Source organism: Piliocolobus tephrosceles, chromosome 3, assembly GCF_002776525.5.
Source record: "Piliocolobus tephrosceles isolate RC106 chromosome 3, ASM277652v3, whole genome shotgun sequence".
NCBI classification, from domain to species: Eukaryota; Metazoa; Chordata; class Mammalia; order Primates; family Cercopithecidae; genus Piliocolobus; species Piliocolobus tephrosceles.
In genome coordinates, this window is record NC_045436.1 from 39,013,026 (window position 1) to 39,040,751 (window position 27,726).

At 35.7% G+C, this 27,726-nt stretch overlaps 1 protein-coding gene across 2 annotated transcripts in view; it reads left to right on the forward strand.

The window, feature by feature from the left end:
• Positions 1-27,726, forward strand: part of LRBA (LPS responsive beige-like anchor protein) — a 767,265-nt gene that overhangs the window by 166,281 nt on the left and 573,258 nt on the right. For both annotated transcript variants that reach the window (XM_023227472.2, XM_023227477.2), the window contains 3 exons: positions 3,649-3,808; positions 7,006-7,447; positions 20,031-20,164. In XM_023227472.2, coding sequence (XP_023083240.1) covers positions 3,649-3,808; positions 7,006-7,447; positions 20,031-20,164 — 736 coding nt within the window. The remainder of the gene's footprint in view (positions 1-3,648; positions 3,809-7,005; positions 7,448-20,030; positions 20,165-27,726) is intronic.

A 27,726-nucleotide genomic window follows, 5' to 3' on the forward strand; every position in this document is an offset into this window, starting at 1 on the left:
AGAAATGATTATGCTTAGTGAGGATGATATATCAAAAGCTGATACAGGCCAAAAGCTGGGCTTCTTGTGCCAAACATTTAGCCAAGTTGTGAATGCAAATGCAGAGTTCTTAAAGGAAATTAAAAGTAAACGATTACTCCAGTGAGCAAATGACTGATAAGAAGTAAAACAGCTTTATACTGTTAAGTTGAAGAAAGGTTTAGTGGTCTGTATAAAAGATCAAACCAGCCACACTTTCAGACAAGGCTCTAACTCTCTTCAATTCTGTAAAGGCCAAGAGAAGTGAGGAAGCTGCAGAAGAAAAGTGAAGCTAGCAGAGGTTGGTTCATAAAGTTTAAGGAAAAAAGCTGTCTCCGTAACAGAAAAGTACAAGGTGAAGCACTAAGTTCAGAAGAGCTAGCTAAGAAACTGATGAAGGTAGCTACTAAGCAACAGATTTTCATTGTGGACAAAACACCTTTTATTGGAAGAAGATACCATCCTACAACATTCCTAGCTACCAGGAAGTCAATGCCTGGCTTCAGTATTACCAAGGACAGGCTGATTCTCTTGTTAGGAACTAATACAGCTGGTGACTTTAAGTTAAAGCCAATGCATATTTATCATTCTGAAAATCCTGGGACACTTAAGAATTATGCTAAATCTACTCTGCCTGCGCTCTCTATAAATGGAATGGCAAAGCCTGGGTAATAGTGCATCTGTTTACGGCATGGCTTACTGAATGTTGTAAGCCCACTGTTGAGACCTGTTTGAAGAAAAGAGTCTTTTCAAATTATTACTGCTCATTGATAATAAACCTGGTCACCCAAGAGCTCTAATCAGATATGCAAGGAGATTCATGTTATTTTCATGCTTGTCAGTGAAATATTCATTTTGCAGTTCATGGATTAAGAGTCATTTTGACTTACTATTTAAGAAATACTTCGTCTTATTATTTAAGACATAAATTTTATTAGACTGTAGCTGCTATAGATAGTAATTCCTTTGATGGATCTGGGCAAAGTAAATGGAAAATCTTCTGGAATTTATCCACTATCGTAGATGCCGTGAAGAACCCATGTGATTCACGGGAAGAAATCTATGTATCAGTGTTAACAGGAGTTTGGAAGAAATTGATTCCAATTCTCATGGATGGCTTTGAGGAGTTCATGATTTCCATGGAGGAAGTCACTGCTAATGTGGTGGAAATAGCAAGAGAATCAGAAAGAGAAGCAGAGCCTAAACATGTGATTGAATTGCTACAATCTCATGATAATACTCCAACAAATGAAGAGTTGCTTCCTACGGATAAGCAAAGAAAGTGATTTCCTGCAGTGGAATCCGCTCATGATGAAGATACTGTGAACATTGTTGAAATGATAAAGGATTTAGAATATTACCTAAATATGTTTGATAAAGCATTAGTAGGGTTCAATCCTGTGAGTAAAATGATATCAAACAGCATTGCTTGCTACAGAAAAATCTTTTGTGAAAAAAAGATTCAGTTACTGTGGCAAAGTTTGTTGTCTTATTTTAAGAGATTGCTGCAGTTACCACCCTCACCCATCAGTCAACATCCATGAACATGGAGACACAACCTTCTACTAGCAAAAAGATTGTGACTCACTGAAGGGTCAGATAAGTGTTAGCATTTTTAAGCAATAAAGTATTTTTAAATGGGCCGGGCGCGGTGGCTCAAGCCTGTAATCCCAGCACTTTGGGAGGCTGAGACGGGTGGATCACGAGGTCAGGAGATCAAGACCATCCTGGCTAACACGGTGAAACCCCGTCTCTATTAAAAAATACAAAAAACTAGCTGGGCGAGGTGGCGGGCGCCTGTAGTCCCAGCTACTCGGGAGGCTGAGGCAGAAGAATGGCATACACCTGGGAGGCAGAGCTTGTAGTGAGCTCAGGTCTGGCTACTGCACTCCAGCCTGGGCCACAGAGCGAGACTCTGTCTCAAAACAAACAAACAAACAAAAAAAGTATTTTTAAATGAAGATATGTGCATTTTTTTTTAAGATATAATGCTGTTGTACAATTAATAGATTACAGTGTAGTGTAAATGTAACTTTTATATACACTCAGCAACCAAAATATTTGTGTGACTCACTTTATTGTGATAGCCACTGTACTGCAGTGGTCCGGAACTAAACCTGTGGTATCTCCATGGTATGCCTGTATTTATATCTGATAGGGAACAGTGTTCTTCATGTTCTTATTTTAAATTTTAAATTTACCTTCTACTTGAGCCTTTACTCTTCAGAGTTTGATGCATAACCTTGAGTTTTTTCTTTAAATTAACAAGTTCAAACCTATTTGGGAAAGTTCATAGAATAGTGATGTGTGTAGGTTCTCCTTGAAGATGGGGAATTTGACTAGATGAAGAGGTCAGTGATATACAGATACATAGGTGACCGGTAGAGCTAGAATGGAGCCTAGGCCCTTCAAGAGGTCAGTCTGATTTGTCTACTTTCTCATACTTTATTTTTAATCCTGATACATAATTGTTTGTACTGTTTAAAATACTCTCAAAAATTTCTTTGTGGTCAGGTGTGGGAGCTCACACCTATAATCCCAGTGCTTTGGGAGGCCAAGTCAGGAGGATTGCTTGAGGCTAGGAGTTGGAGACCAGCCTGAGCTACATAACAAGAACCTGTCTCTTCAAGAAATTAAAAAACAGAAATTAACTGTGTGTGGTGGTGTATTCCTGTAGTCCTAGCTACTCGGGAGGCTGAAGGCGAGAAGATCTCTTGAGCACGGGAGTTCAGGGGTACAGTGAGCTATGATTGTGCCATTGTACTGCAGCCTGGACGATGGAGTAGGACCCTGTCTCAAAAAAGAAAAGAAGGAATCCCTTTGACATCATATTCTGTATCTAATAGCTTCTTTTTTTTTCTCCTACATGTTTATTTTTTAGCACTTTTATTGTGATATTTTATGTATTTTAGCTTTTATGATTATAGATAAAAATAACCAGTTATCCTCATATCGTCATGTATGTATGTACGTATGTATGTATGTATGTATGTATGTATGTATGTATTGAGATGGAGTCTTACTCACTCTGTCACCAAGATTCTGGAGTGCAGTGATGCGATCTCGGCTCACTGCAACCTCTGCCTCCTGGGTTCAAGCCATTCTCCCACCTCAGGCTCCTGAGTAGCTGGGATTACAGGCATGTGCCACCATACCTGGCTAATTTTCATATTTTTAGTAGAGATGGGGTTTCACTCTGTTGGCCAGGCTGGTCTCAAACTCCTGACCTTAAGTGATCTGCCTGGTTTGGCCCCCCAAAGTACTGGGATTACAGGTATGAGCCACTGCATCTGACCTGTTTCATGTAGTTATAATTACTATTTGTTTGATTAACATTATAGTGTGTATTAGGACATACGTCTTTAGATTGAATAATTTTTAAAAATGAGCTAGCTTCTCTCCATGTTTTGCAAGTATAAAACCTCTCATTTAAAGACATTTCTCTAAGAGTCTTTGCCTAATGTTTGCTCAAGTAAGTTTATTAATAAATTTATTATTTATATAGGTATGTATTTTCTGTGTATATTGAAAGATTTGTGAATATGTTTTGTATTTAAACGTTGTGATGTAAAATGTGATTATGTTATTTTATGGTTACATAATCAACTTCTTTAATTTTTTTTTTCCCAGGAGGATAGCAAACAAGCTCAATTTTTAGCCTTGGCAGTAGTATACTTTATCTCTGTTCTTATGGTCTCCAAGTACAGAGACATTTTGGAACCCCAAAATGAAAGGCATAGCCAGTCATTTACGGAAACTGACAGTGAAAATGGGAATGTATCACTCTCTGGTAAGTTTGCATTTTCTATTCCTTTGTACCAAATTTCAAATAAATGTTACTTACTTTTGATGGTTAAAATATTGATACTGGAATTTAAATCCATTTATGTGTAAATTAAGTGAGAGCATACATATATTTTTATTATTAACTAAATGTTTTGGCTTAAATATCATGTAATTAATTGCAGCTGGGTTTTTTTGTTCTTTAAATGAACCATCTAATTAAAGGTAAGTCAGAAAATGGTATCTTATACAAATAAAGAGTCGAAAAATTTTATTGACTTAATTTGCTGTGAAGAATCACTAACTCCTATTCTCTTACAAGAGACAGACTTGTTAACAAGTAACTACAATAACTGGAGTTTTAAAAGTAGCTGCCAGTTATAAAAGTAGAGTTAGTTAAGTAACTGTTGCAGTTATAGAAGTAGCTGCCACCCAAAGGAGGCAATTTATTATTCACTCAACATTCATTCAATATCTACTGGATACTTGGGTATATATTCATGACTAAAACAAAACAAAAAATCAATGTTCTTATGGAGCTTATATTCTAATGGGAGGAGATAAAAAAATATGTACATGTTATAAGTAAATTGTATAGTATTTTAGAAGGTGGTAAAAGTGCTTAAAAAAAAAGAAAGAAAAGAAAATAATAAGCAGGGTAAAAATATAAGGAATGACCAGGAGTTATTGGGTATGGATTTTTCTCTGAGGGAAATGAGAGCTCATTGGAGGGTTTTGAGTACAGGAGTTACAGTTTATGTTTTTAAAAATACCTCTGGGCCGGGCGTGGTGGCTCACACCAGTAACCAGCACTTTGGGAAGCTGAGGCAGCTGGATCACGTGAGGTCAGGAGTTGGAGATCAGCCTGGCCAACATGGTAAAACCCTATCTCTACTAAACATACAAAAAATTAGCCGGGCGTGGTGGTGGGTGCCTGTAATCCCAGCTACTTAGGAGGCTGAGGCAGGAGAATTGCTTGAACCCTTGAATCTGGGAGGCAAAAGTTGCAGTGAGCAGAGATCCCACTCCAGCACTCCAGCCTGGGTGACAGAGTGAGACTCTGTTTTTCCAAAAAAAAAAAAAAAGTAACTCTATATCCTGTGTAGAAGTTATAGAGGGCAAGGATAATCAGTGTCAGGTACTGCTGTTTACCACCTTACCCTGCAGCTTAGTGGCCTAAGACCACAACCATTTTAATCTTTCTTACATGATTCATTGAGTTATATTTGGATAGGGCACAGTGGGCATGGTTTATCCCTGTTTCAGATGTTGTTTGCTGGGTCTGGAAAATCTAAGGTGACTTTTCTAATAGTGTATGTAGTGCCTCAGGTGGGGTGGCTCCAAGAGCTGAGACTGACTGACTAAAACAGCTGAGCTGGGATTATATGTCTGCAGCCTTGATACTTGTTCTCAAATGAATTCCTGGTTTCCTTCATTAGTTTGGAGAGCATATCTGTCTCCATATCATCTCTCTACATGTTCTTTCCAGCAAGGTAGATCAGAAATAAGCCACACTTCTTACAGAGATGTTCAGAGATTCTGGGAATACAAGAGCTGCCAGACCTTCTTAAAATGTGGGCCAAGCACTGGCTCACTGCTGCTTTTGCCAGATCCTGTTGGTTATTGCCAGTCAAGCCTAGTCCAGATTCAAGGGCTTATCAAGGGATGAGTACCAGGAGACATGGGGCAGTGGGATTATTGAAACAACCCTCCTCCACAACCAGTTAGGAGGATATTGCAGTAATCAGTAATCGAGGCAAGAAGTTTTGGTGGGATGGATTAGGTTGGCAACTAGAGATGGTGAGAGGCAGTCAGATTCTGGATATGTCTTAGTGGTAGAAAAAACAGCATTTTAAAACATTAGGTGTGCATTTTGTGAATGAAAAAGGTAGTCAAAAATGATTACAAGGTACAGTGGAGTAGATTAAAGGTGAAAGAGATTTTCAGGGAAAGATAAAAAGAGAAGAAATTCAGTTTTCAGCATGTTGAGTTTGAGATGTTTTTTAGACATGTAAGATAAGTTGTAGGGTAGCAGTTGTATTTAATAGTTTGACTTTTTCGGTGGGGGTATAGTGGTATTTAAAACTTGGAGAATGAATGATGTCATGAAGGGACCAAATGTAGATAGAGAACATAAGAGGAACAAGGAGTGAGCCTTGTGTCCCTCCAGCTTAAGAAATCAGGGACAAAAAGAGGTGAGAGATGTTAAAAAGGAATAATCAGTGAGGTAGTACAAGGAAAACAAAAAGAGAATGGTGTCCTGCAAGCTGAGGAAAGGAAGAATTGTCTAGTTGGAGGGAATAATTAGCGGCTGCTGTTATGTGAAGTCCTGTTAGGACTGAAAACTGACCATTGGAGTTAGCAAGATGCAGATTTTTTGGTGACCTTGATAAGACCATTTTTGCAAGAATGGGTTGAAACCCTGATTAAAGGGAGTGAGAATTAAACAGAGAGAAAAGGAGGCATTCCTCGTTGAACTGGATTTTAAGGATCATTAAATTATTTATGCTTGTAGAAGAGGTAACAAGTTTTCCAGCTGCAGTAACCATGTTTGAGGTAGAGCTTTTTATTTTATCCTAAAGATTGTGGACTTGGGCCAGGCGTGGTTGGTGCATGCCTGTAATCCTAGCACTTTGGGAGGCCTAGGCTGGTAGATTGCTTGAGCTCAGGAGTTTGAGACTAGCCTGGGCAACATGGTGAAACCTCATCTCTACAAAAAAATAGAAAAATTAGCCAGATGTGGTGGCACACACCTGGGGTCTCAGCTACTTGAGAGTCTTAGGTGGGAGGATAGCCCAGGAGGTCAAGGCTACAGTGAGCCTAGATCACAGCACTGTGCTCCAGCCTGGGCAACAGACACACACACACACACACACACACACACACACACACACACACGCACACACGCACACACACACACAGATTGTAGACTTTTTCTTATAGGCCAATGACTTTCGACCTTGTATTGCTACCCATTACTTTAGATAATTTTTGCAAGTATTTATTTATTTTATTATACTATGTCTCTTGATAATAGGTGTATCCACTCAGTACATTTTATAGAATATGTAATTAGGTTTTACTCTTTTAGAACATGATGTATTTCATAATTCAAAACAGTAGATAGCTATTAGGATTGAATATACCTTTTAAAAATTAGTTCTAAATTTTTGTTTATTTCTTCTGTTTCTGGGTGTGATATAGAAATCAAACCAGCAGCATTCAGCACTTTAACTACGGCATCAGTGGAAGAATCTGAAAGCACATCATCTGCTCGAAGGAGGGACTCAGGCATTGGGGAAGAAACAGCCACTGGTTTAGGAAGCCATGTGGAAGTAACTCCTCACACGGCACCTCCTGGAGTCAGTGCAGGCCCAGATGCAATCAGCGAGGTGCTATCTACTCTTTCTTTAGAAGTCAATAAGTCTCCGGAAACCAAAAATGACAGACGAAATGAGTTGGACACTAAGGCTACGCCGTCAGTTTCAGTTTCAAAAAATGTCAATGTGAAAGACATTCTCCGAAGCTTGGTTAACATACCAGCAGATGGAGTCACAGTGGATCCTGCCCTTCTGCCACCAGCCTGCCTTGGAGCCCTTGGTGATCTGTCTGTGGAACAACCTGTGCAGTTCAGATCTTTTGACAGGTACTGAAAATAGGTTTTCATTTTGGTATGTTTCTACATCTGACCCTTGAACAACATGGAGATTAGGGATGCTGACCCCCTGTGTAGCCAAAAATCCGCATATAACTTTTCACTCCCTCAGAACTTAACTTCCAATAGCTTATGTTGATCAGAAACTTTACTGATAACATAAACAGTTGATTCACACATATTTTGATTATTATATGTATTATATACTGTACTCTTACAGTAAAGTAAGCTAGAAAAAAAGAACATGTTATTAAGAAAATCATAAGAAAGGCCAGGTGTGGTGGCTCACATCTGTAATCCCAGCATTTTGGGAGGCTGAGGTGGGTGGATCACCTGAGGTCAGGAGTTTGAGACCAGCCTGACCAACATGGTGAAGCCCAGTCTCTACTAAAAATACAAAAATTAACTGGGCATGGTGGCATGTGCCTGTAATCCAGGCTACTCCGGAGGCTGAGGTAGGAGAATCGCTTGAACCTGGGAGGGGCGGAGGTTGCAATGAGCTGAGATCGTACCATTGCACTCTCGCCTGGGCAACAAGAGCGAAACTCTGTCTGAAAAGAAAAAAATCATAAGAAGAAATATGTTACTGTTCATCAGGGGAAGCAAATCATCATAAAGATCTTCATCTTTCTTGTCTTCATGTTGAGTATGCTGAGGAGGAGGAAGAGAAGAGGTTGATTTTAGTATCTCAGAGGCAGTTGAGGTAGCAGAGTTGGAGAAAGTGAAAGGGAAAGCAGGAGAGGCAGACACACTTGGTGTAAATTTACAGAAATGTATTGTAATTTCTTTCTGACCTTTTTGCTTTTTTATTTGTCTAGACATATTTCTATGTGGTACAAACCCTTCTTTCACCATTTGCTTTAGTTTCAGTGCCTGTGTCATAGAAGGGTCCATGTCATAAAAGAAGTTAAAAGCAGTTTTGAATCATTAGAATCCTTCTGCCAGATTGTCTAATGTCAGTTCATTTTCTGGTACTGCTTCGTCTATGTCTTCCTCATCTGATAGTGGTTTGGATATTCTTGTTTCCATCAAGTTGTTTTCCCTCTGTTGATCCCTCTGTTGTGGTATCTGTTAGTTCTTCAATTTCTCCAAGATTCATATCTTGAAACCCTTCACCCCTCACGTTTTTGTCATATCTGTGATCTCTCATGATTTCCTTCATTAGTTCTGTCAGAAATCCTGTGAAGTCATGCACAACACCTAGACACAGTCTTCTCTAGGAGGAATTTATTGTTTCAAACTTGATGGTTTCCACAGCTTTTTCTATAACAATGATCTTCAGTGGTATAATCCTTCTAGACTTTTATGATGTTCTGTCGGGTTCTCTTCCGTAGTGTTGACAGTTGTTTCCTAAGAATACCATGTGTAATAAACCATAAAGGTCCTTGTGACCTCCTGTTCTAGAGGTGGAATTAGAGAAGTTGTGTTTGAGGGCAGTTAGACCACTTCAACACCCTCAGTGTTGAACTTATGAAGTTCTGGGTGGTCAGCGGCATTGTCCAATAGCAAAGAACTTTAAAAGTTAATCTCTTACTGATAAGGTGATAAGGTACTTCCTGACTTTAGGGACAAAGTTTCAATGGAACCAATCCAGAAAAAGAGTTCTCATTGGCCAGGCCTTCTTGTATAACCAACATAGTTGCACCTGGTGTTTGTGTTTTCCTTTCATGGCTCAGGGGTTAGCAGCTTTATATTAATAGATAAGGGCAATCGTGATCATAAACCCAACTGCATTTGCACAAAACAGTAGAGTTAGCCTATCTCTTCCTGCCATAAATCCTAGTGCTCACTTCTCTTTCTTGCTAATAAGTATCCTTTGTGTCTTCCCCCACCTACCCCAAATAGGTTACTTTTGTCTGCATTAAAAACCTGATCAGGCTGATCCTTTCTCCTCAATGTTTTTCTTAATGAAGTCTAGGAACTCAGCTGCTGCCTCTTGGTTGGCAGAAGCTGCTTCTCCTGTTATCTTGATCATCCTCGCTGGCATTAAATTTAGCTTTAGATTCTTCTTTAAGTTGACATATAATGACTTCAGTTTTTCTCAAATCACGTTAGAGTCTGTAGGTATGCCTTTCTTATAGCAATCCTGCGTCCACATAAAAGCTGCATTTTCAGTGCAAGATAAAGATATTTCACAAAAAATGCATTTTTTTTTCCCCGCCTCCTGGTGTCACTGCAGTAACAACTTTGCCAACTTCCTTTTATTTTGTTACAGTGGTTCTTATGCTGGATTAATTTCTTTGGAAATGGCAGGCAACCACAGCTGCAGACCTCAATCTACAGTACATATCAAGCAATTCAACTTTTTCTTATAATGTCATGACTTTTCCCTGCTCCTTGGGAGCATGTCCAGTATTGCTAGTGGCACTTTGTATGGGTCCCATTATGTTATTAAAGGTTTATAGTATTGCACTAAACATGATGAAAAATATGTGAGAAGTGGGAGAGATCACTTTTGCTGTGATACACAGTTTACTGGAGAGGTGAACTTCCCAGTACTTTGGGAGGCTGAGGCGCGTGGATCATTTGAGGGTCAGCAGTTCGAGAGTAGCCCAGCCAACATGGTGAAACCCCATCTCTACTAAAAATACAAAAAGATTATTCAGGTATGGTGGCGGGTTCCTGTAATCCCAGGTATTTGGGAGGCTGAGGCAGGAGAATCGCTTGAACCTGGGAGGCGGAGGTTGCAGTGAACCAAAATCGCGCCATTGCACTCCAGCCTGGCCAACAAGAACAAAACTCCTCACCCCATCCCCCCAAAAGAAAAGAGATTAACTGTGTTCTCTGAGATGACTAACATCACACAGCATTTTAAGTGATGCTCACAATAGTGGAGTTCAATGCAATTGTGGCAGGAAGTAGCTATGAAGTTATTATAGTAGTATAGTATGGATTAATGTTAATTTTATACAGTTATGCTTCAATAATTGACATTTACATTGTTTACATTTCTTTTAACTGCAGATGGTACCATGTACTATTTCTAAGTGTTTGTGTGTATAATTTTTGATATATTTTAACTTATTTTCATAACCTCTGAGATTTTTCATTTTATGAATTTCTTTTTTTCTTTTTGTCTGGATGCAGTGGCTCACACCTGTAATTCCAGCATTTTGTGGGGCGGAGGTGGGAAGATTGCTTGAGTCCAGGAATTTGAGACTAGCCCGGGCAACATGGTGAGATTTTAAAATAAAAAGATCAGCTGGGCATGGTGATGTGTGCCTGTAGTCTCAGCTACTCAGGAGGCTGAGGTGGGAGGATCACTGGAGCCCAATGAGTTTGACACTACAGTGAGCTGTGTTCATGCCACTGCACTCCAGCCTGGGTGACAGAGTAAGACCCCGTCTCAAAAAAACTTTTTTAAAATTGATGCATAATGAGTGGAATTTATTCTGGGGATGCAAGAATGTCTGAACATACACAAATTGATCAGTATGATACATCATATCAATAAGATGGAAGACAAAAGCCATATGATCATTTCAATTGCTGCTGAAAAACATTTGATAAAATTCACTATTTCTTCATGATAAAAACCCTCGAAAAACTGCATATAGAGGGAACATACCTCAACACAATAAAAAGCCATAAACAACAGATCCACAGCTATTATCATTTGGAACAGAGAAAAACTGAAAGCCTTTTCTCTAAGATCTGGAATGAAACAAGGATGCCCACTTTCATTACTCTTATTCAACATAGTACTGGAGGTCCTAGGTAAAGCAATCAGACAAGAGAAAGAAAGGGCATTTAAATTGGAAATGAAGAAGTCAGTTGTTTGCAGATGATATGATCTTATATTTAGAAAAACCTAAAGAGTCCGTAAAAAAGTATTATAACTGATAAATTCAGTACAGTTGCATGACAAAAATTAGCATACAAAAATCAGTATCATTCCTATATGCTAACAGTGAGCAATCTGAAAAAGAGATCAAGAAAGCAATCCAATTTACAATAGCTATAAGTAAAATACCTAGGAATAAACAGCCAAAGAAGTGAAAGATCCCTCAATGACAGCTATAAAACATTGATGCAAGAAACTAAAAAGGACCCCCAAAATGAAAGATATTTCATGTTCATGGATTGGAATAATTAATAGTGTTAAAATGTTCATGCTACCCAAAGCAATCTACAGATTCAATGCAATATATCAAAATACCAATGACATTCTTCACAGAAATAAAAAAAATATTACTAGAAACTATATGGAACCACAGAGACTCAGAATAGCCAAAGCCATCTTGAGCAAAGAGAACAAAACTTCAAATTATGCTACAGAGCTGTGATAACCAAAACAGCATGATACTGTCATAAAAACAGATACATAGACCAATGAAACAGAATGGAGAACTCAAATAAATCCACACATCTCTTCTACAAGTGAACTAATTTTTGACAAAGGTGCCAAGAACATGCAATGGGGAAACGACAGTCTTCTCAGTGGTACTGAGTAAACTGTATGTCCATATGCAGAAGAATGAATACCTTTATCTCTTGCTATATCCAAAATCAGTTCAAAATGGATTAAAGACTTAAATCTATGACCTGAAACTATGAAGCTACTGAAAGAAATCATTGGAAAAACTCTCCAGGACATTAATCTGGGGAGATTTCTTGAGTAATACCCCAAAAGCACAGGCAGTGAAAGCAAACATGGACAGATGAGATCACATCAAGCTACAGAACTTATGCATAGCAGAGAAAACAATCAACAAATTGAAGAGACAACCCACAGACTGTGGATTATATAATAACCTTATATATTCTGGTTAACTGACAAGGGTTTTAATAACCAGAATATATAAGGGACTCAACTAACTCTATAGGAAGAAATGTATTAATAATAATTTAAAAATATTACTAAATTTTAAATTAAATGATTTATCATTTAATGTTTAAATGAGAACTTTAAAATTTATTAATAAATTTTAAATGATAACTTTAAAAATTTAATTAAAATGATAAATGATAACTTTAAAGTGATAACTATTAGGCTAAAGATCTCAATAGACATTTCTCAAAGACATACAAATGTCAAACCATTTTATGACAAGGTGCTTCAACATCATTGATCAGAGAAATGCAAATCAAAGCAATGAGATATCATCTCACTCCAGTTAGAATCGCTTATATCCAAAAGATAAGCAGTAACAAATGTTGGCAAGGATGTGGAGATAAGGGAACCTTCATATACTGTTGGTGAGAGTGTGAATTACTATGACCACTATGGGAAACAGTTTGGAGATTCCCGAGACAACTAAAAATAGAATTAGTATGTGTTTCAGCAATTTCACTGTTAGGTATATACCCCAAAGCAAGGAACTCCGTTTATTGAAGAGATATCTGCACTCCCATGTTTATTGCAGCACCATTCAAAATAGCCATGATTTGGAAGCAACTAAGTGTCTACGAACAGATGAATGGATAAAGAAAATGTGGTGTATATATACAAAATGGAATATTTTCAGTCATAAAAAATAATGAGGTCTTGTCATTTGCAACATGAATGGAAGTAGAGAACATCATTATATTAAGTGAAATAAGCCAGGCACAGAAAGACAAACTTCACATATTCTCATTCATTTTTGGGAGCTGAAAATTAAAACAGTTGAACTCCTGGAAATAGAGGGTAGAATGAGAGTTACTAAAGGCTAGAAAGGGTACTGTAGACGAGGGAAGTTGACATGGTTAATGGGTGCAAAAATACAGTTAGATAGAATCAATAATATCTATTTCTTTAGTACAACAGAGTGATTACAGTCAACAATAATTTACTATTCAGTTAAAAAATAGCTGAAAGAGTATAATTGGAATGTTTGTAGCACAAAGAAATAACTGCTTGAGGTGATGGATACCCCATTTACTCTGATATGATTATGATTGCATGCCTGTATCAAAATATTAAATGTACCCCATAAATATATACACCTACTATGTACTCATGAGATTAAAAAGAAATGAGTGATATAATTTCCCTCAAATTAGCAGAGATTTTTAAAAAAATTACAGCTGTTACTTATGAGGATATGAGGAAACTTTTTTTTTTTTTTTTTTTTTTTTTACTGTTGAGAGTGCATATTGCTACAGTTTATTGGAGGTAAATTGGCATGTTAATTAAAAATTAAAATATATAAACTTCCACTCTGGAAGTTCATACAGAAGTAATAACCAAGTATAAAATGTTTTCTGCAGGTGGAATTGCCTATTTTAGTCTGTGAAGTTCTACCCTAAATGCATTTAGAATAGATAGATAACTATCTTTATTCCTACTTTAAAGATGTAGAAACTCAGTCACAGAGAAGTTAAGTAATAGCTTATGGCCTTATTACTATTAAATGGTGACACTAAAAGACCTGTCTCTTTTGAATGATTTACCTTGCTGCATTTTATAGCAAAATTGTTTTATAATAGTGGAAAGTTGGTTTTTATAGCTGCCAATCTATAAATGATTGGTTACATGTATTATTTTTGAAAAACATAGTAAATATTATGCAGTCATTAAAGAGTAAAAGAGCACTGTATAGAATGATACTGAAGACATGTATTTTTAAATGGAAAAAGCTGTGTCTGGTATAATTTGGAATTTGCTATTCTTTTTTTTGAGGTGGTCTCACTTTGTCACCCAGGTTGAAGTGCAGTGGTGTGATCTTGGCTCACTACAACCTCGCCTCCTAGGTTTAAGCAATTCTCTTGCCTCAGCCTCCAGAGTAGCTGTGATTACCAGTGTGTGCCACCATGCCCAGCTAGTTTTTGTATTTTTAGTAGAGATGGGGTTTTGCCATGTTGGCCAGACTGGTCTCAAACTCCTGGCCTCAAGTGATCCAAAGTGTTGGGATTACAGGCATGAGTCACTGCGCCTGTCCTCAATTTTTATTTATTTATTTTATTTTTGAGACAGTGTCTTGCTCTGCCCCCCAGGCTGGAGTGCAGTGGCAGTCATAGCTCACTGTAGCCTCAAACTCGTGGGATCAAGGGATCGTTCTTCCTCAGTCCCCTGAGTAGCTGCGACCAACATGTCCAGCTATTTAAAATTTTTTTTTTTAGAGATGAGGTGTTGCTGTGTTGTCCAGGCTGGTCCTGAACTCCTGGCTTCAAGCGATCTGGCTGCATTGCCCTCCCAAAGCATTGGGATTCCAGGCGTGAGCCACTGTACCCTGTCCATTCTCAATTTTTACAATTTATTTAGATTTGTTCGTGTTAGATTGAGTACTCAAAAATATGTGAGGCTATACTTTTAAATTTAATATGTGTTATTAATATAGTTACATTGTTTACTAATGATCCAAATTCTATATATTTTAGCATTTATTTCTTTTTTAAATATTGTAGAAATTAAATGTGTGCCTTACTGATGTCTTCAGTGAGTAGATCATGAACATATTTAGGAAATCATGCTTATGCATAATACATTTTAAGGGGTTTATTGAAGTAGAAAACAACAGATAATTTTGATGGTAGCAATTTCCAGGATGTCTTGTAGAATTTGACATGTCTGGTATTCATTTAACAGTCTCTGATGGCAAGGAAACTGCTCTGTTTTTTACCCTCCCTTTTTTTCTTGGTTAGAGGCACCTTTTTACAAACTTTCATGCTGCCATGGGCTAGTGGAATATCTTTGGGAATTTCAAAGCATCCCTCTGATCATGTATTTATCTCAGGAATGCTATGTCAGAAATCACAACTCTCCTCATATCTTAAGTATTATCAACTTCCAAGGAATAGCTGGAAAGTTTAGAGTAACAGCTACATGGATAAAACCTTGCTGAAAGGCTGCCAGGTTATGGGCCTTTGTGAACGCAAAGGTGTTTGTGTTCATTCCCATGCCAAAATTCTTGCTCTTATCTAATTTGAAGATCCTCTCTGATGATTAGTGAATGCCAGGAATTTATCTTGATAAAGTTCAAGGACTGGTCTGGCTTTTCAACTGGATCCTTAGGGACTAAAGTGGTAGGCTGAAATGCTCTTTTTTCCTTTAGTGAACTATTTGTATGTTAAATAAAATAGCATTTGTGTGAGGGTTTGTGATATTTGAAACTGATAGAATACTGAAATGGAACTTCTCAACTTTATTGATCTGGAAGGCATTGTTACTATTTGCCTATTGCCAGTAAATTAAAAGAAACTTTGAAATGAGTATCCCTTGTTCAGGGGAAAGAAGAAATCCAGCAACAGTATTTTCATTTGCTCTGTGTGGGACTTTAGGAAAATTACTTCTTTCTCATTTGTAAAATTAGCATAATATGTACTACTAACCTCAAAGGTTGTCATAAATATAAATGTGGTAATTTGTGTATGTTCTTAAGCACGGTGCCCCACGAATATTAAGTATTCATAGTGAGTTCATAAAGAAAAAAATGATAATAACAATTTTTATCTCTTAGTATTTGGTTTATAATTGACAATTTGGGAAACTAGCTTGCATAATTGGTTGTCTGTCTTTCAAATTCCTTATGCTAAAAAGTTTGAAGCACTTTCTGCTAAAATTGATGTAGATATAAAAAATTCCAATAATTGTTCTTAAACATTAAAAAAGATTTCAATTTGTTTCTTAAATAGAAACTTGAGCTGTAGCCTGAGAAAGGTGCCAGAAATATCCCTAGCACATTGCCTGTCATGTAAAGTCTCATTTTTGTCAAATGCATGTTGCATTTTCTCTGTGTTTTCCAATGCATCGTATAAAAAGATAATATTAAATGCTTAGTTTTTGCATGATAAATCTTAACTATTGGTAAGTTTAACATTCTAGATTATTTTTGTAAACTGTAGAACATGCTTTACTAATTTAGATTTATACTTATATTTAACAAGATAAACACGATAAAGATCTCCTCTGTTGAAGATTTTAGTCTTTTACACTGAAACTTTATAATAATAATGACAATGATTGGTAAAGACAATGAAAATATTTCAAAATCTACCTACTGCTTCATGTCCTTTTAATGGGATTATTGTAACTTTGATTTTTCTTTGTTTCTATATAGCCTTAAGCTGAAGCAGTATTGTGTTAATAATTCCTTAGAATTGATTTGAATCAATCAGTGAATTTGGAAATTGATGAATTTTACTTCTCTATTATGAACTAATTATGTAGCTACGTGAAAAAATGCAACTTTTAAAAATTTATGAGCAGATATATTTTTGTGATTTTATGGTAGTATATAAATAATTTTATATGCTAGAGATCTTTATTACTGTTGCTTATAGATGATTCTAAAATTATGTTTAAATGTTAATATGATTGTAGTGATAACTGTACAACTTTGTGAGCATACTAAAAATCTCTTAATTGTATATTTTTAGTGAATTAAATGGTATGTGAATTATATCTCAAAAGTTTTAAGAAAGGTCAACATGGGGAAACGGTTCAAATTCGAGGCTCTGGTGTTAGATAAACCTAGATTTGCATGGTAGTTCTACTGTTTACTTTGGTTATTACTTTACCTTTCTGAGGTTTAGATTTCTAAAAATTGAATTAATACATACCTTAGGATTGTTTTGAAAATTGAATAATAATTCTTGGCATATTGTCAGTGCTTCATTTATCTTAGCTGCTATTAGAATTTATAATTTTATATTACCTAAAAAACAAGCAGGATTAAGAAGAAGGCATCTTGGCAGAGGAGGCGTATATACAAAGGGTTGGAGTTGTGAAATGACACAACACACTTAGCAACCGTAAGAGCGTGTTGAAGAAGTGTGTGAGGAACATGTAAAATATAGATTCATGTAGAAGGCCATACTTCTGATCTGTCATTCCTGACAATAGGTGAAAGATCTTGGACAATAAATATTTCCTGAACTGAATAAAAGAGTAAGACCTTATTTATGACTGAGACATTAATAGCAAGAGGATGAAGGGTTAGAAATGAAGTTGAGTTTGTTTGTTGAGTTTAATTAGCTGTGTCATCTTGAATAAATAGGGATTGTGCATGTTTGGAACAGCTGTAGTAAATTCTGTTCTGTTACCAGTTTTCCAGTGTTTTATTATGAAAATATTCAGGCAAACAGAAAAGTTGAAAGAGTTGTACAGTGAACACCTGTAGACCCATCACTGAGATTCAACAATTAGCTTTTAACTCTGTTTGCTTCACCATGTATCCATCAATTAATCTTATTTTTGTAATGTACTTCAAAATTGTAGATATCAGTTCACTTCACTCTTAAAACGAAACCTATTTTGCTTTGTGTGTGTGTTTTAAAAAATAACTACAAAATGTATTATTAAAATATTGGAATTACATAATTTTCACTTTTGAATGCTTGTGTTGGGATCAAGTATCTAAGTTACTTTGTTTAGACACTGAATACTTTAAAGCTATTAAGGGAATGCTTAAAGCTTGCAGTTATAGTACTGTCAACAAAAGATGTGATTAAATATTTCAGCTAGCATGCAGCTTTCTAACTGGAGATCAATACCGTTTTCTTTAATCTAAAATTTACATACAATGAAAGACACAGGTCTTAAGTGTACCGTTTGATGTGTTTTGACAAATTTATACATTTGTGTAACCCCGGGTCCCCATCATGATATCACTGGTCTTGAAAGTTCTCTGTCCCAGCCAATTCTGGTTCCTATCCACCAGAGGCAATTATTAATTCTGATTGTGTATACCATACATTAGTTTTGCCTGTTCTAGACATGCATGTTAAAAAAAAAACCAACCCATAAAGTATATACTCCTTAGTATAATTATGGCTTCATTCTACATAATGCTTTTGAGATTCATCCATGTTGTTTGCACCTTTTCATTTCATTCATCAGTAGTTTGTTACCTTTTATTGGTGAATAATATTCCATTCCAGAAGCATAGCACCATTTAAAATTTTCTGTATCTGCATAAAGGACATTTGGGCTATTTCCAGCTTTTGCCTATTGTAAATAAAACCTATATGAACATTATTGTATACATATTTTGTGGACATAAGCTTTCTTGAGGAAATTCCTAGAAGTGAAAGTGTTGAGTCATAGCATAGATAGGTATATATCTTACATTTTGATTATAGAAAAAGCAATTGCGCTTTTCTAAGTGTTCTTTTCTGTTGCTCCATTCAGTTCCTACATATCGTATGAGTAAACTAGATCTTGCTGGTTCTTTCTTTTGTGAACAAATGTGAAAGTAAATTCTTCATATTTCTCCTCCCTCCTCTGCACAAACATTGCTGGAAGTCAGTGATTTTCTTAAGCAGTGGGTTTTAAATTTCTCCTTCCAGTAGGAAATACTACAAATTACATTTCTTATTGTTTTTGAAGGTACCACTAACACACACGTACACACACACATTCATGCGCGCATGCACACACACACGTCATATCTACTCCCCCTTAAGTCAATAATCTTCATCTGATATAAGCTGCCATGATTTAAGCACACCATTTTGGATTGGGGGCTCAGGTGGCTGTTGCTTCTATTTTTTAGTGTATAGTTAACATTGGCAGTCACCCTTATAATGATGTGACACCAGCTACCCTCAAGTACATTGAATAAGCCATGCCTAGCACAAGAGAACTTGATTTAATTGGCAACAGTGTTTGCCCTCACATGATAGGCACTGAAGTAAAATGAAACCTATTTTGCTTTGTGTGTGTGTTTTTAAAAATAACTGCAAAAATGTATTATTAAAATATTGGAATTACATAATTTTCACTTTTGAATGCATGTGTTGGGATCAAGTACCTAAGTTACTTTGTTTAGAAGCTGAATACTTTAAAGCTATTAAGGGAATACTTGAAGCTTGCAGTTATAGTACTGTCAACAAAAGATGTGATTAAATAAATTGAATGTTGAAGACTTTAGGCTTATGGTTAACACCAGGTAATTAAAAGTAAGCACTGCTGTGGGAGTGCATTATATATCAGCTGTCCTCTTTACCTCATTAACTGAGTTTTTGCATGTTTATAGAGCCAACTTCAATTAAAAATGCCTTTTAAGTTATGACTAACAAGGTCTTTTAGTTACTGTTTGGTATAAAGTATTACATTTTAATTGAAATTGGTATATCATAAATACCTGCCTTTGAATAATGTACAAGATAAAGAACTTTGATTATTTGATATTTTTGCATATGGTTTTTATTCCTATGTATTACTTTTTTATATATTATCAAAAGATATAGTCTTTGGGGTTTAAAAATGAAAAACTGGGTTGTATACATGTTAGCAAATTGCTTATATCTACTTTTTTTTTAAGCTTATAAGATTTCTAAGGTTTTATTATTTCGGATTAGCAGTGCTTTACAATTCTTGTGGAAACGTTGAATTTTCTGCCTTAATACTTTTGGTTATATGTTATTTGTTAGATAATTAAAGATAATCCTAAATTTTAAAAATACTGTGTGGTAAATATAAGTTTAAATGTTAAAATGGATTGTTATATTTTCATAGTGAAATGCAGATAAAAATGGACAGTATTGAAGAGATTTCATGTTGGGTGAAAAGTCTAAATTGTACATCAAATTGAAATAAGAAAGAAAATTAGAAAAATAAGTTAGCTATCTAGTTTCTGTTTTGAAATTCATGTAATTAATTCAAGAGATCAATTTTTATCTTTCAATCTGTTTACTTTCTTTATTACAGAAGTGTCATTGTTGCAGCAAAAAAATCAGCAGTCTCACCTTCCACCTTTACTACAAGCGTACCTACCAATGCTGTCAGTGTGGTTTCCTCAGTGGATTCAGCCCAAGCCTCAGATGTGGGAGGAGAATCACCAGGTGAGCTAGTTATCAGTGATTTCAACAAAAATGTTTTTAGATCTCATTTTAGCAAAGCTTAGGATTTTTGATTAACTTAAAATTTGGGGGCACATTAGAAACGATTGTGCTTTTATCCTGTTGATTGTTTACTACTTTTCTGAATAAATTTGAGTAAAATTAAAAGAACTTAAGTCGAGGATTTTAGTATTTTCTCCACTCAAACCTAATATTGTGTGGTAGATGAGATGCTGCTAGTTGGGTAGATGAGTGCATGGATGAATGATAGATTCATAAAAATACTTTTTTCCTTTGTTTTCTTTCCCTGCACTTAAGAAGATGTATATTGATAGTGGCCTAAATTAGAAAGTCTTGTTGACATGTAATCTTTTAATATGGTTACTGGTTGTCAAATATTTATATAGTATCCAATACTTTTTTTTTTGGCATTTTGTTTGAATTAGAGGCTTGGAAAGGAATGCAGCTCTGAAGTGTAGCATCATTCTAACAATGGTCATACTGGTTCAGTTCCTCCTATAGCAATTTTATTTTTGTCCATCTTTCCTTCTACATTCTTTCCATGTATAAAAGCATATATATGGATAAAGAATTATTTCCATGTTTAAAAGCATATATATGGATGCAAGATTCTATACGACGATGGGAAGCTTTGTGGTGATACGGGGTAAACTTGAAGAATGTGCAGTATTAAAATGACCAAGTATGACAAAGGGGATGTTACTGTGTCAGTGGTTTTCTTCCGGATATTTTGATGTTTCTTAAGGTTAATAACAACATATTGTACCCACCAAAACATTCATCTTATGATTCTAGGTTGAGATTGATGAAAAATAAAGAAATTTTGAAGGAATGGCCTGGTGGATTATATTGAGAACAGAAATAATGCTGTTACTTCTTTTGGGATATCTCAGGCCAGGGTTTGCCTTCTGTTCCGCTGTTCTACCTTTAGAACAAATATAGCAAAATAGCGTATCTTGGAGAGTTTTTTTCCAAACTTGATATTGCTACTGTCCAGTAGCTGGGAACTTTTTTTCCTTGATGTGTACTATGTAATCATGTATCCTAGAAACAAATACTGTGTTTATTTCTTTTGTCTTCTCTCTTTTTTTTATTTGTTATTGTACTTGTGTTAACAAAAATATATTTATCAAAAGTTTTAAACATGTTTAATTTTTTACAAATTTTATAGTACTTAGTGATAAGAGAAAATGTTCAGTAGGTTAAGTAAAAGAAAGTTATATGCAATTCTTTACGTACCATGTAATTACAACCAAGTGACTTATCTACCTTCTTTACATGGTAAAAGCAAGAAAGTGTATTATGAAGTCATTTGGCTCTCCATGAAGTTGGGCTACTGACAGTTTTGATTTTTGAAATTTACTTTAGGTGGTATTTCTAAAAGTTAATTAATAGTCTTGTATTATTTTTATTCTTAGGAAAAATAGTAATTAGAAATTTTTTTCTACTTTGAAACCAAAAGCTGCAATTGTATCAAAGTTTTGTCTGCCTTGCTTTTTATTTTATAATTCTTTTCAAAAATTAATCGACTTTTTTAGATCAGTTTTAAGTTTACAGGAAAATTGAGTTTGAAGTACAGAGAATTCTCAAATACCCTCTCATTCTCTCCCTTGCTGGTTTCCCCTGGCCCAGTGAGAATTACAAAGGAAAATGGGCATGAAACTCTAGCAAGTTTGTCATCTTTATTGTTCCATTATACTCTGATGCCTCTTTTTTTTTTCCTTTGGAGAAGAAATAATTTGATAATTCATTTGGAGCTGGGTATGCACATTTCCGCTTCTCCACCCCATCCAAAGTCCTTTAAAAAAAAGAATCAACTATGGTTTTTCTAGAGTAGTCCCTTTTGTGAAAAATGCAATAGTTATTAATATCTATGAAATGATTTACATGCCATCTTTTAATTCAGTTATAGTAAATTTTTCAGTAACATCCCAAATCAAATGTGATTTCAGAAATTCAAAGTACACTGAGTAAAATATTTTCTCATACTGCCCTCTAGTTTCAGTTTAGGGAACAGAGTAAATAGGACCCTTTGATTGCTTTTAAGTCTATTCTTTTAAATTTAAGTCTGGAGTTTTCAGAAGAGATAAGAAACAGCAGAGACATATGGGTAATATTTTACATGTAACAGTATTATACATTTCTCTCTGAAGCCATTGTATTTTTTCCAGTAAATTTATTGTAATTTAAAATACTCACTTTGAAAAACTGTATGCAGAATTACAAAACAGTTTGCTATCTTGAAGACTGTTGTATTTATTGGCAAAATCTACAAAACCCTGTACCATTGATCCAGCTCATAATGTATCTTGTTTTTCTATTGCTTAAATTTTGTATGATTTTTGATGGAGTTTCTAAAATGGTTACCAATTTTTTTTTCCATTTTGAACTAGAATTTTAAACTTTTCTCCCCCCCAACCCCACCCCCATTTAAAAAAAAATAGTTATTCCTTTTTCAGTTATTTCAAGTCTTCCTTGTGATGATGGTCTTTCTGTTTACCATTTATTTTGGTTTCCACATCTGACTCTTCTTTTTCCTCTTTCACTGTGCTCTTGTTACTGTCATATGAGTTCTCCATTTCAGTGTATTGCTTCTGTTTTATTCCGTTAATTGATGCCATGAACATTACTGCCTTGATAAGAAAAATCTAACCTAATCTAGTGTTTTTGGTTGTCCTGCTTGTTACTCTTCTACCGCCCCACTTTACCTACTTTTGCCTGCTGTACTTGCCCTTGCACTTGTTAAGTACTCATTTCCACATGGAATCCACCCCAACCCCCCAAATAGTTCTCTCTCCCTTGTCAATATTTTTTTTAACTGATACATTTTTGTTTTCTTTTTGGTGGGTCTCTTGATTTAAGTTATTTGCCATTAAAAGAAGTAGATAAATATATAGACGGTTCCAACTTAACAATTTTTTGATTTTATAATGGTGTGAAAGCAATACACATTCAGTAAAAATTGTACATCAAGTTATCTGTATGACCATTTTATTTTTCACTTTCAATACAGTATTTAGTAAAGTATGTGATATATCTAATACCTTATTATAAAATAGGCTTTGTGTTAAATGCATTTGTGACCTAGAATATAGATGCTCCTTGACTTATGATAGGGTTACCTCATGATAAACCATTGTTAGTTGAAAATATCGAAAATTGAAAATGCATTTAATGCATCTAACCTACCAAACAGCATAGCTTAATCTACCCTATCTTAAATGTGCTCAGAACACTTACATTATCCTACAGTTGGGCAAAAAATTTACTTGATAGAAAATACGAGGTTTCTGCTATGACACTCATATTTTCTGTTATATATTCACATGATACCTTCAAGGAAATTTCCATTTGTGGATATTTGGAAATTTTGATATTAAAATGAGACACATTTTACATGTGGTACAATTAAAGAGAAACTAAGATAGATACTTATCACAGAAACAGAGTTAAAACTTGCCAGGTTTATATGAGGTCAAAGCTTTTTCTATGAAAATATTATCACTGAAATAATTTTATAACCCATAGAAATTGATAATTTGTTTGCATTTTGAAATAATATACATTATTAAGACTATAATTAACATACAAAACTTTTTTGGTGTACAAATTTCAAATTTTAATTTGAATAGCATACCTTGGCTTATGCAGCATTTTATCAACCAAAAGAACTAGTCTAAGAGCAACAATTGTATCTTCTAATTAATAAGTATTAAAAGATATTCATCAGAGGATAAGACATATCCTTTATTGCATGTTTTCAAAGACAATAAAAGCACAAGTGATTTTGGTAAATATATCAAAATCTGGAAATTTTATAGTCATCAGCAAAGATTTGATTACCTAGAATACAGTATCCTTTCTTTTTTCTTTTCTTTTCTTTCTTTTTTTTTTTTTTTAAATTGAGACAGGGTCTTTCTCTGTTTCCTAGGCTGGAGTGCAGTGGCACAGTCATAGATCACTAAGCCTTGAACTCCTGGGCTTGAGTGATCCTTCTGCTTCAGCTTCTCAGGTAGCCAGAATTACAGGTGTGTGTCTCCATTCCTGGCTAATTTTAACATTTTTGTAGAGACAGGGTCTTGCTCTATTGCCCAGACAAGCCTTGAAATCCTGGCTTCAAGTGATCCTTCCACCTTCACCCAGTATCCCTTCTTGTATGTTAAAATATTATTACTCTTTTTCCAATATGCTGTTTCTCTGTATTGCAAAGCATACATGAATAAATCAAAATTGAAACTAGCTCAATAAAGGAACTAAGTATACTGTTCACTAATTTATATGCCTGGTGTTGGCTACTTTGCAAAATTTAGTAATTCTACCACTTACTAGAATATTAGACAGTATCTGTTTATCAGAGCCATATATATTAATTAGTACTTTTTTAATATTAGGGAAATATTTGAGTCATAACCATATTTGCTTTGTGTAAGATTTGGGCCAATAGGCTTATTTTTATTCATTCAATAGGATTTATTTAATTAGTTTTTACTGGGCATATAGACGATCCCTGGCTGAATTTACTGGTTCAGAAAAGAGAGAGAGAGAAATGCAGTGTTAATGTGTTTAGGGGTTAAAAAATTGGCATTTGTTTTAATGATTCTTTATTGCAAGGGACATTAGTTATTTAGACCCGCAGGGACCTTAAATAAACAATTGCCTACTCCCCAGATAGATGCTAGACAGATGATATATTTGCATTTTCCTTTTTGTCCTTTTGAATGTCTGGAAAACTGTCAGTTTGAAGGAGCCAGTTTATCAGTGCTAGGATAAGGAAAAGATAAGTGAGTATCATTCCACATGTTGGAGGTAGCTTCTGCATTTATATATTTGTGATCATTTGCTGGAAATATTTAATGGTAATTTAATTTAAAACAAATTGATTGAAAGTTTATATTTTTATCTGAGTTGAAAAAATACAGAATGTGTTTGGATATTACATTTTTTTCCCAGCAGAAATGGAGAACAACCTAGTGTGAAATTACTGATGTATTTAGTTTATTCTTTCATGTGATTTTTTTCTTATAACTGTTGCTGGTTAATTTATTATCCTTGTTGGTAAAGTGTCTTGTTATGACTTAAGACATTTTGTAAAAAATCTCTTTCTGCTGTATTCTCTTTTAGAATTGAAAATTGGTATTACTTCTAGGGTAGTGTGAGGAAATAATTTTTGTTACTGCTTTATTTAGAAGCAACAATGTTGCTTTTCTTTTTCACATTTCTAACACACATTTCTCATTAAAATTTGTATCATTTACAACAGTGGGCAGGATGTGATGATTTACACCTGTAGTCTCAGCACTTCGAGAGGCTAGGGTGGAAGGATCACCTGAAGTCAGGAGTTCAAGGCTAGCTTGGGTAACTTTTCACTTCAAGAAATTAAATTAGCTGAACGCGGTGGTACATGCATATAATCTCACCTACTCAGAAGGCTGAGGCAGGAGGATCACTTGAGTCCAGGAATTCAGGACTGTGGTGAGCTGTGATCACACCAGTACACTCCAGCCTGGGCAACAGAGCAAGACCTCATCTCTTAAAACAAAAAACAAAACAAAACAAAAAACCACAATAAACCAGTTAACACAATAAAGGCTAATTTTGCCTAAAGCCTCATACATACTTTCCCCGCCTCCCCTTTTTTTCCCCCTAAAGCATCATACATACATTTTTTGGGGAAGGATTTATTTTTTCCATTTCTACTTTTAAGTAAATGGGACCTTATGTGTTCCTTTGTATTAGCGTCAGAAAAGCTCAAGAAAATCCATCAATAATGCTAATAGAGAAAATGTCTGATACATTGCAATAAGAAATGGTCTTCAGGCCAGGTGCAGTGGCCCACGCCTGTAATCCCAGCACTTTGGGAGGCCGAGGCAGGTGGATCACGAGGTCAGGAGATCGAGATCATCCTGGCTGACACGGTGAAACCCTGTCTCTACTAAAAATACAAAAAATTAGCCGGGCGTGGTGGTGGGCGCCTGTAGTCCCAGCTACTCGGGACGCTGAGGCAGGAGAATGGCGTGAACCCTGGAGGCGGAGGTTGCAGTGAGTTGAGATCGCGCCACTGCACTCCAGCCTGGGAGACAGCGAGACTCCATCTCAAAAAAAAAAAAGGTTTTCAAAAACTATCACCAGTAAAAAAAACAGAAATATTTTATTAATCACTGGTAACAGTCAATGACCCACTGTGATTCATTGATCATATTGTTGTCAAGAACTTAGAAAATTGCAGGTGTCATGTACTGAGTGTAATAAAGCCAATGGGTCTGTGAAGTACTTCACTGAGTGTTGTATATGATTTTAGGATTGGACCTGACTCTTAGAAGTGCCGGATACCAAAGAGTGAAAAAACGTTTTTCAACTTCGCTGGTCTTGCCCTCTAATTTGAAATTTTATTGTGAAAAATACAAAAATAGCAATATTTTTATGATGAAATGTGAGTTGATATATATACTTTTAAAAATTGTCACAATGGGCTGGTCATGGTGGCTCACGCCTATAACCCTGGCACTTTGGGAGGCCAAGGCCGAAGGATTGCTTGAGACCAAGAGTTCGAGACCAGCCTGGGCAACATAATGAAACTCTGTCTCTACAAAAAAAAAAAAAAAAAAAAGAAAGAAAATAGATGGGTGTGGTGATATGCACCTATGTTTCCAGCTACTTGGGAGGCTGAGGCAGGAAGAGGGCTTGAGTCCAGGAGTTGAAGGCTGCAGTGAGCTCTGATCACACCAATGCACTCCAGCCTGGGTGAGAGAGCAAGACCCTGTCTCAAAAAAAGAAAAATAAAAAATAATTGTCAGCATGATGAAGTGTGTGCTTTAGCTTCATTTTTAAATGAATCCTATGCGTCCTGACCACCAGTTGCTTGGTTAGAGTTTTTAGGTACAGTTAGATCTCAGCTCAACAGGATGGTGAGAAAGGTAGGACTGTAAGCAATACAAAGCTTCCAGTATAAAGAAAAGTCAACTTTGATTATCAAGGGAATGGGAAAGGAAGTATGTTGTGGAAAAGAAAGATTAACTATAGTTAAGTTCATTTTGTACTAGGAATGTGCTCACTCTAAGAGGTGGGCTCACTCTAAGAGGTGGGCTCAGTAATCATCCAGAGGTTAATTGTGGAAGATTGCTGCATTGCCTGCTTTCCAAAAGGAACCAAGCTTGTTGGGGGGTAAAATTGTCTAGATTTTTGGATCCTTAGATTTGACTGAGACCTGGTAATCAGAACTGAGGGTTGTTGATCAGGTACTGCCTAAAAAACAAGCATGTTTCAGGAAAGCTCAAAATTGCCTCAGATCCTTGCTGTTTTTTCATCAGTTTAAATCCACAGAACCTCTGATTAGGTCCTGGCTATGCTTATCTGTATCCAGAATTAACTTTATTTGCCTTATGAAAAAGAGCACATTGAATCAGCATGCCTAGATACAATTGAAGTGAGCCTGAGGGAGTTCTGGGAGTGGTGTGAAGCAGAGGGAAGTGTTGTGTTGTGTGTGTTGTGTTGTATTGTTATTGTATTGTATTGTATTGTATTGTATTGTATTGTATTGTATTGTA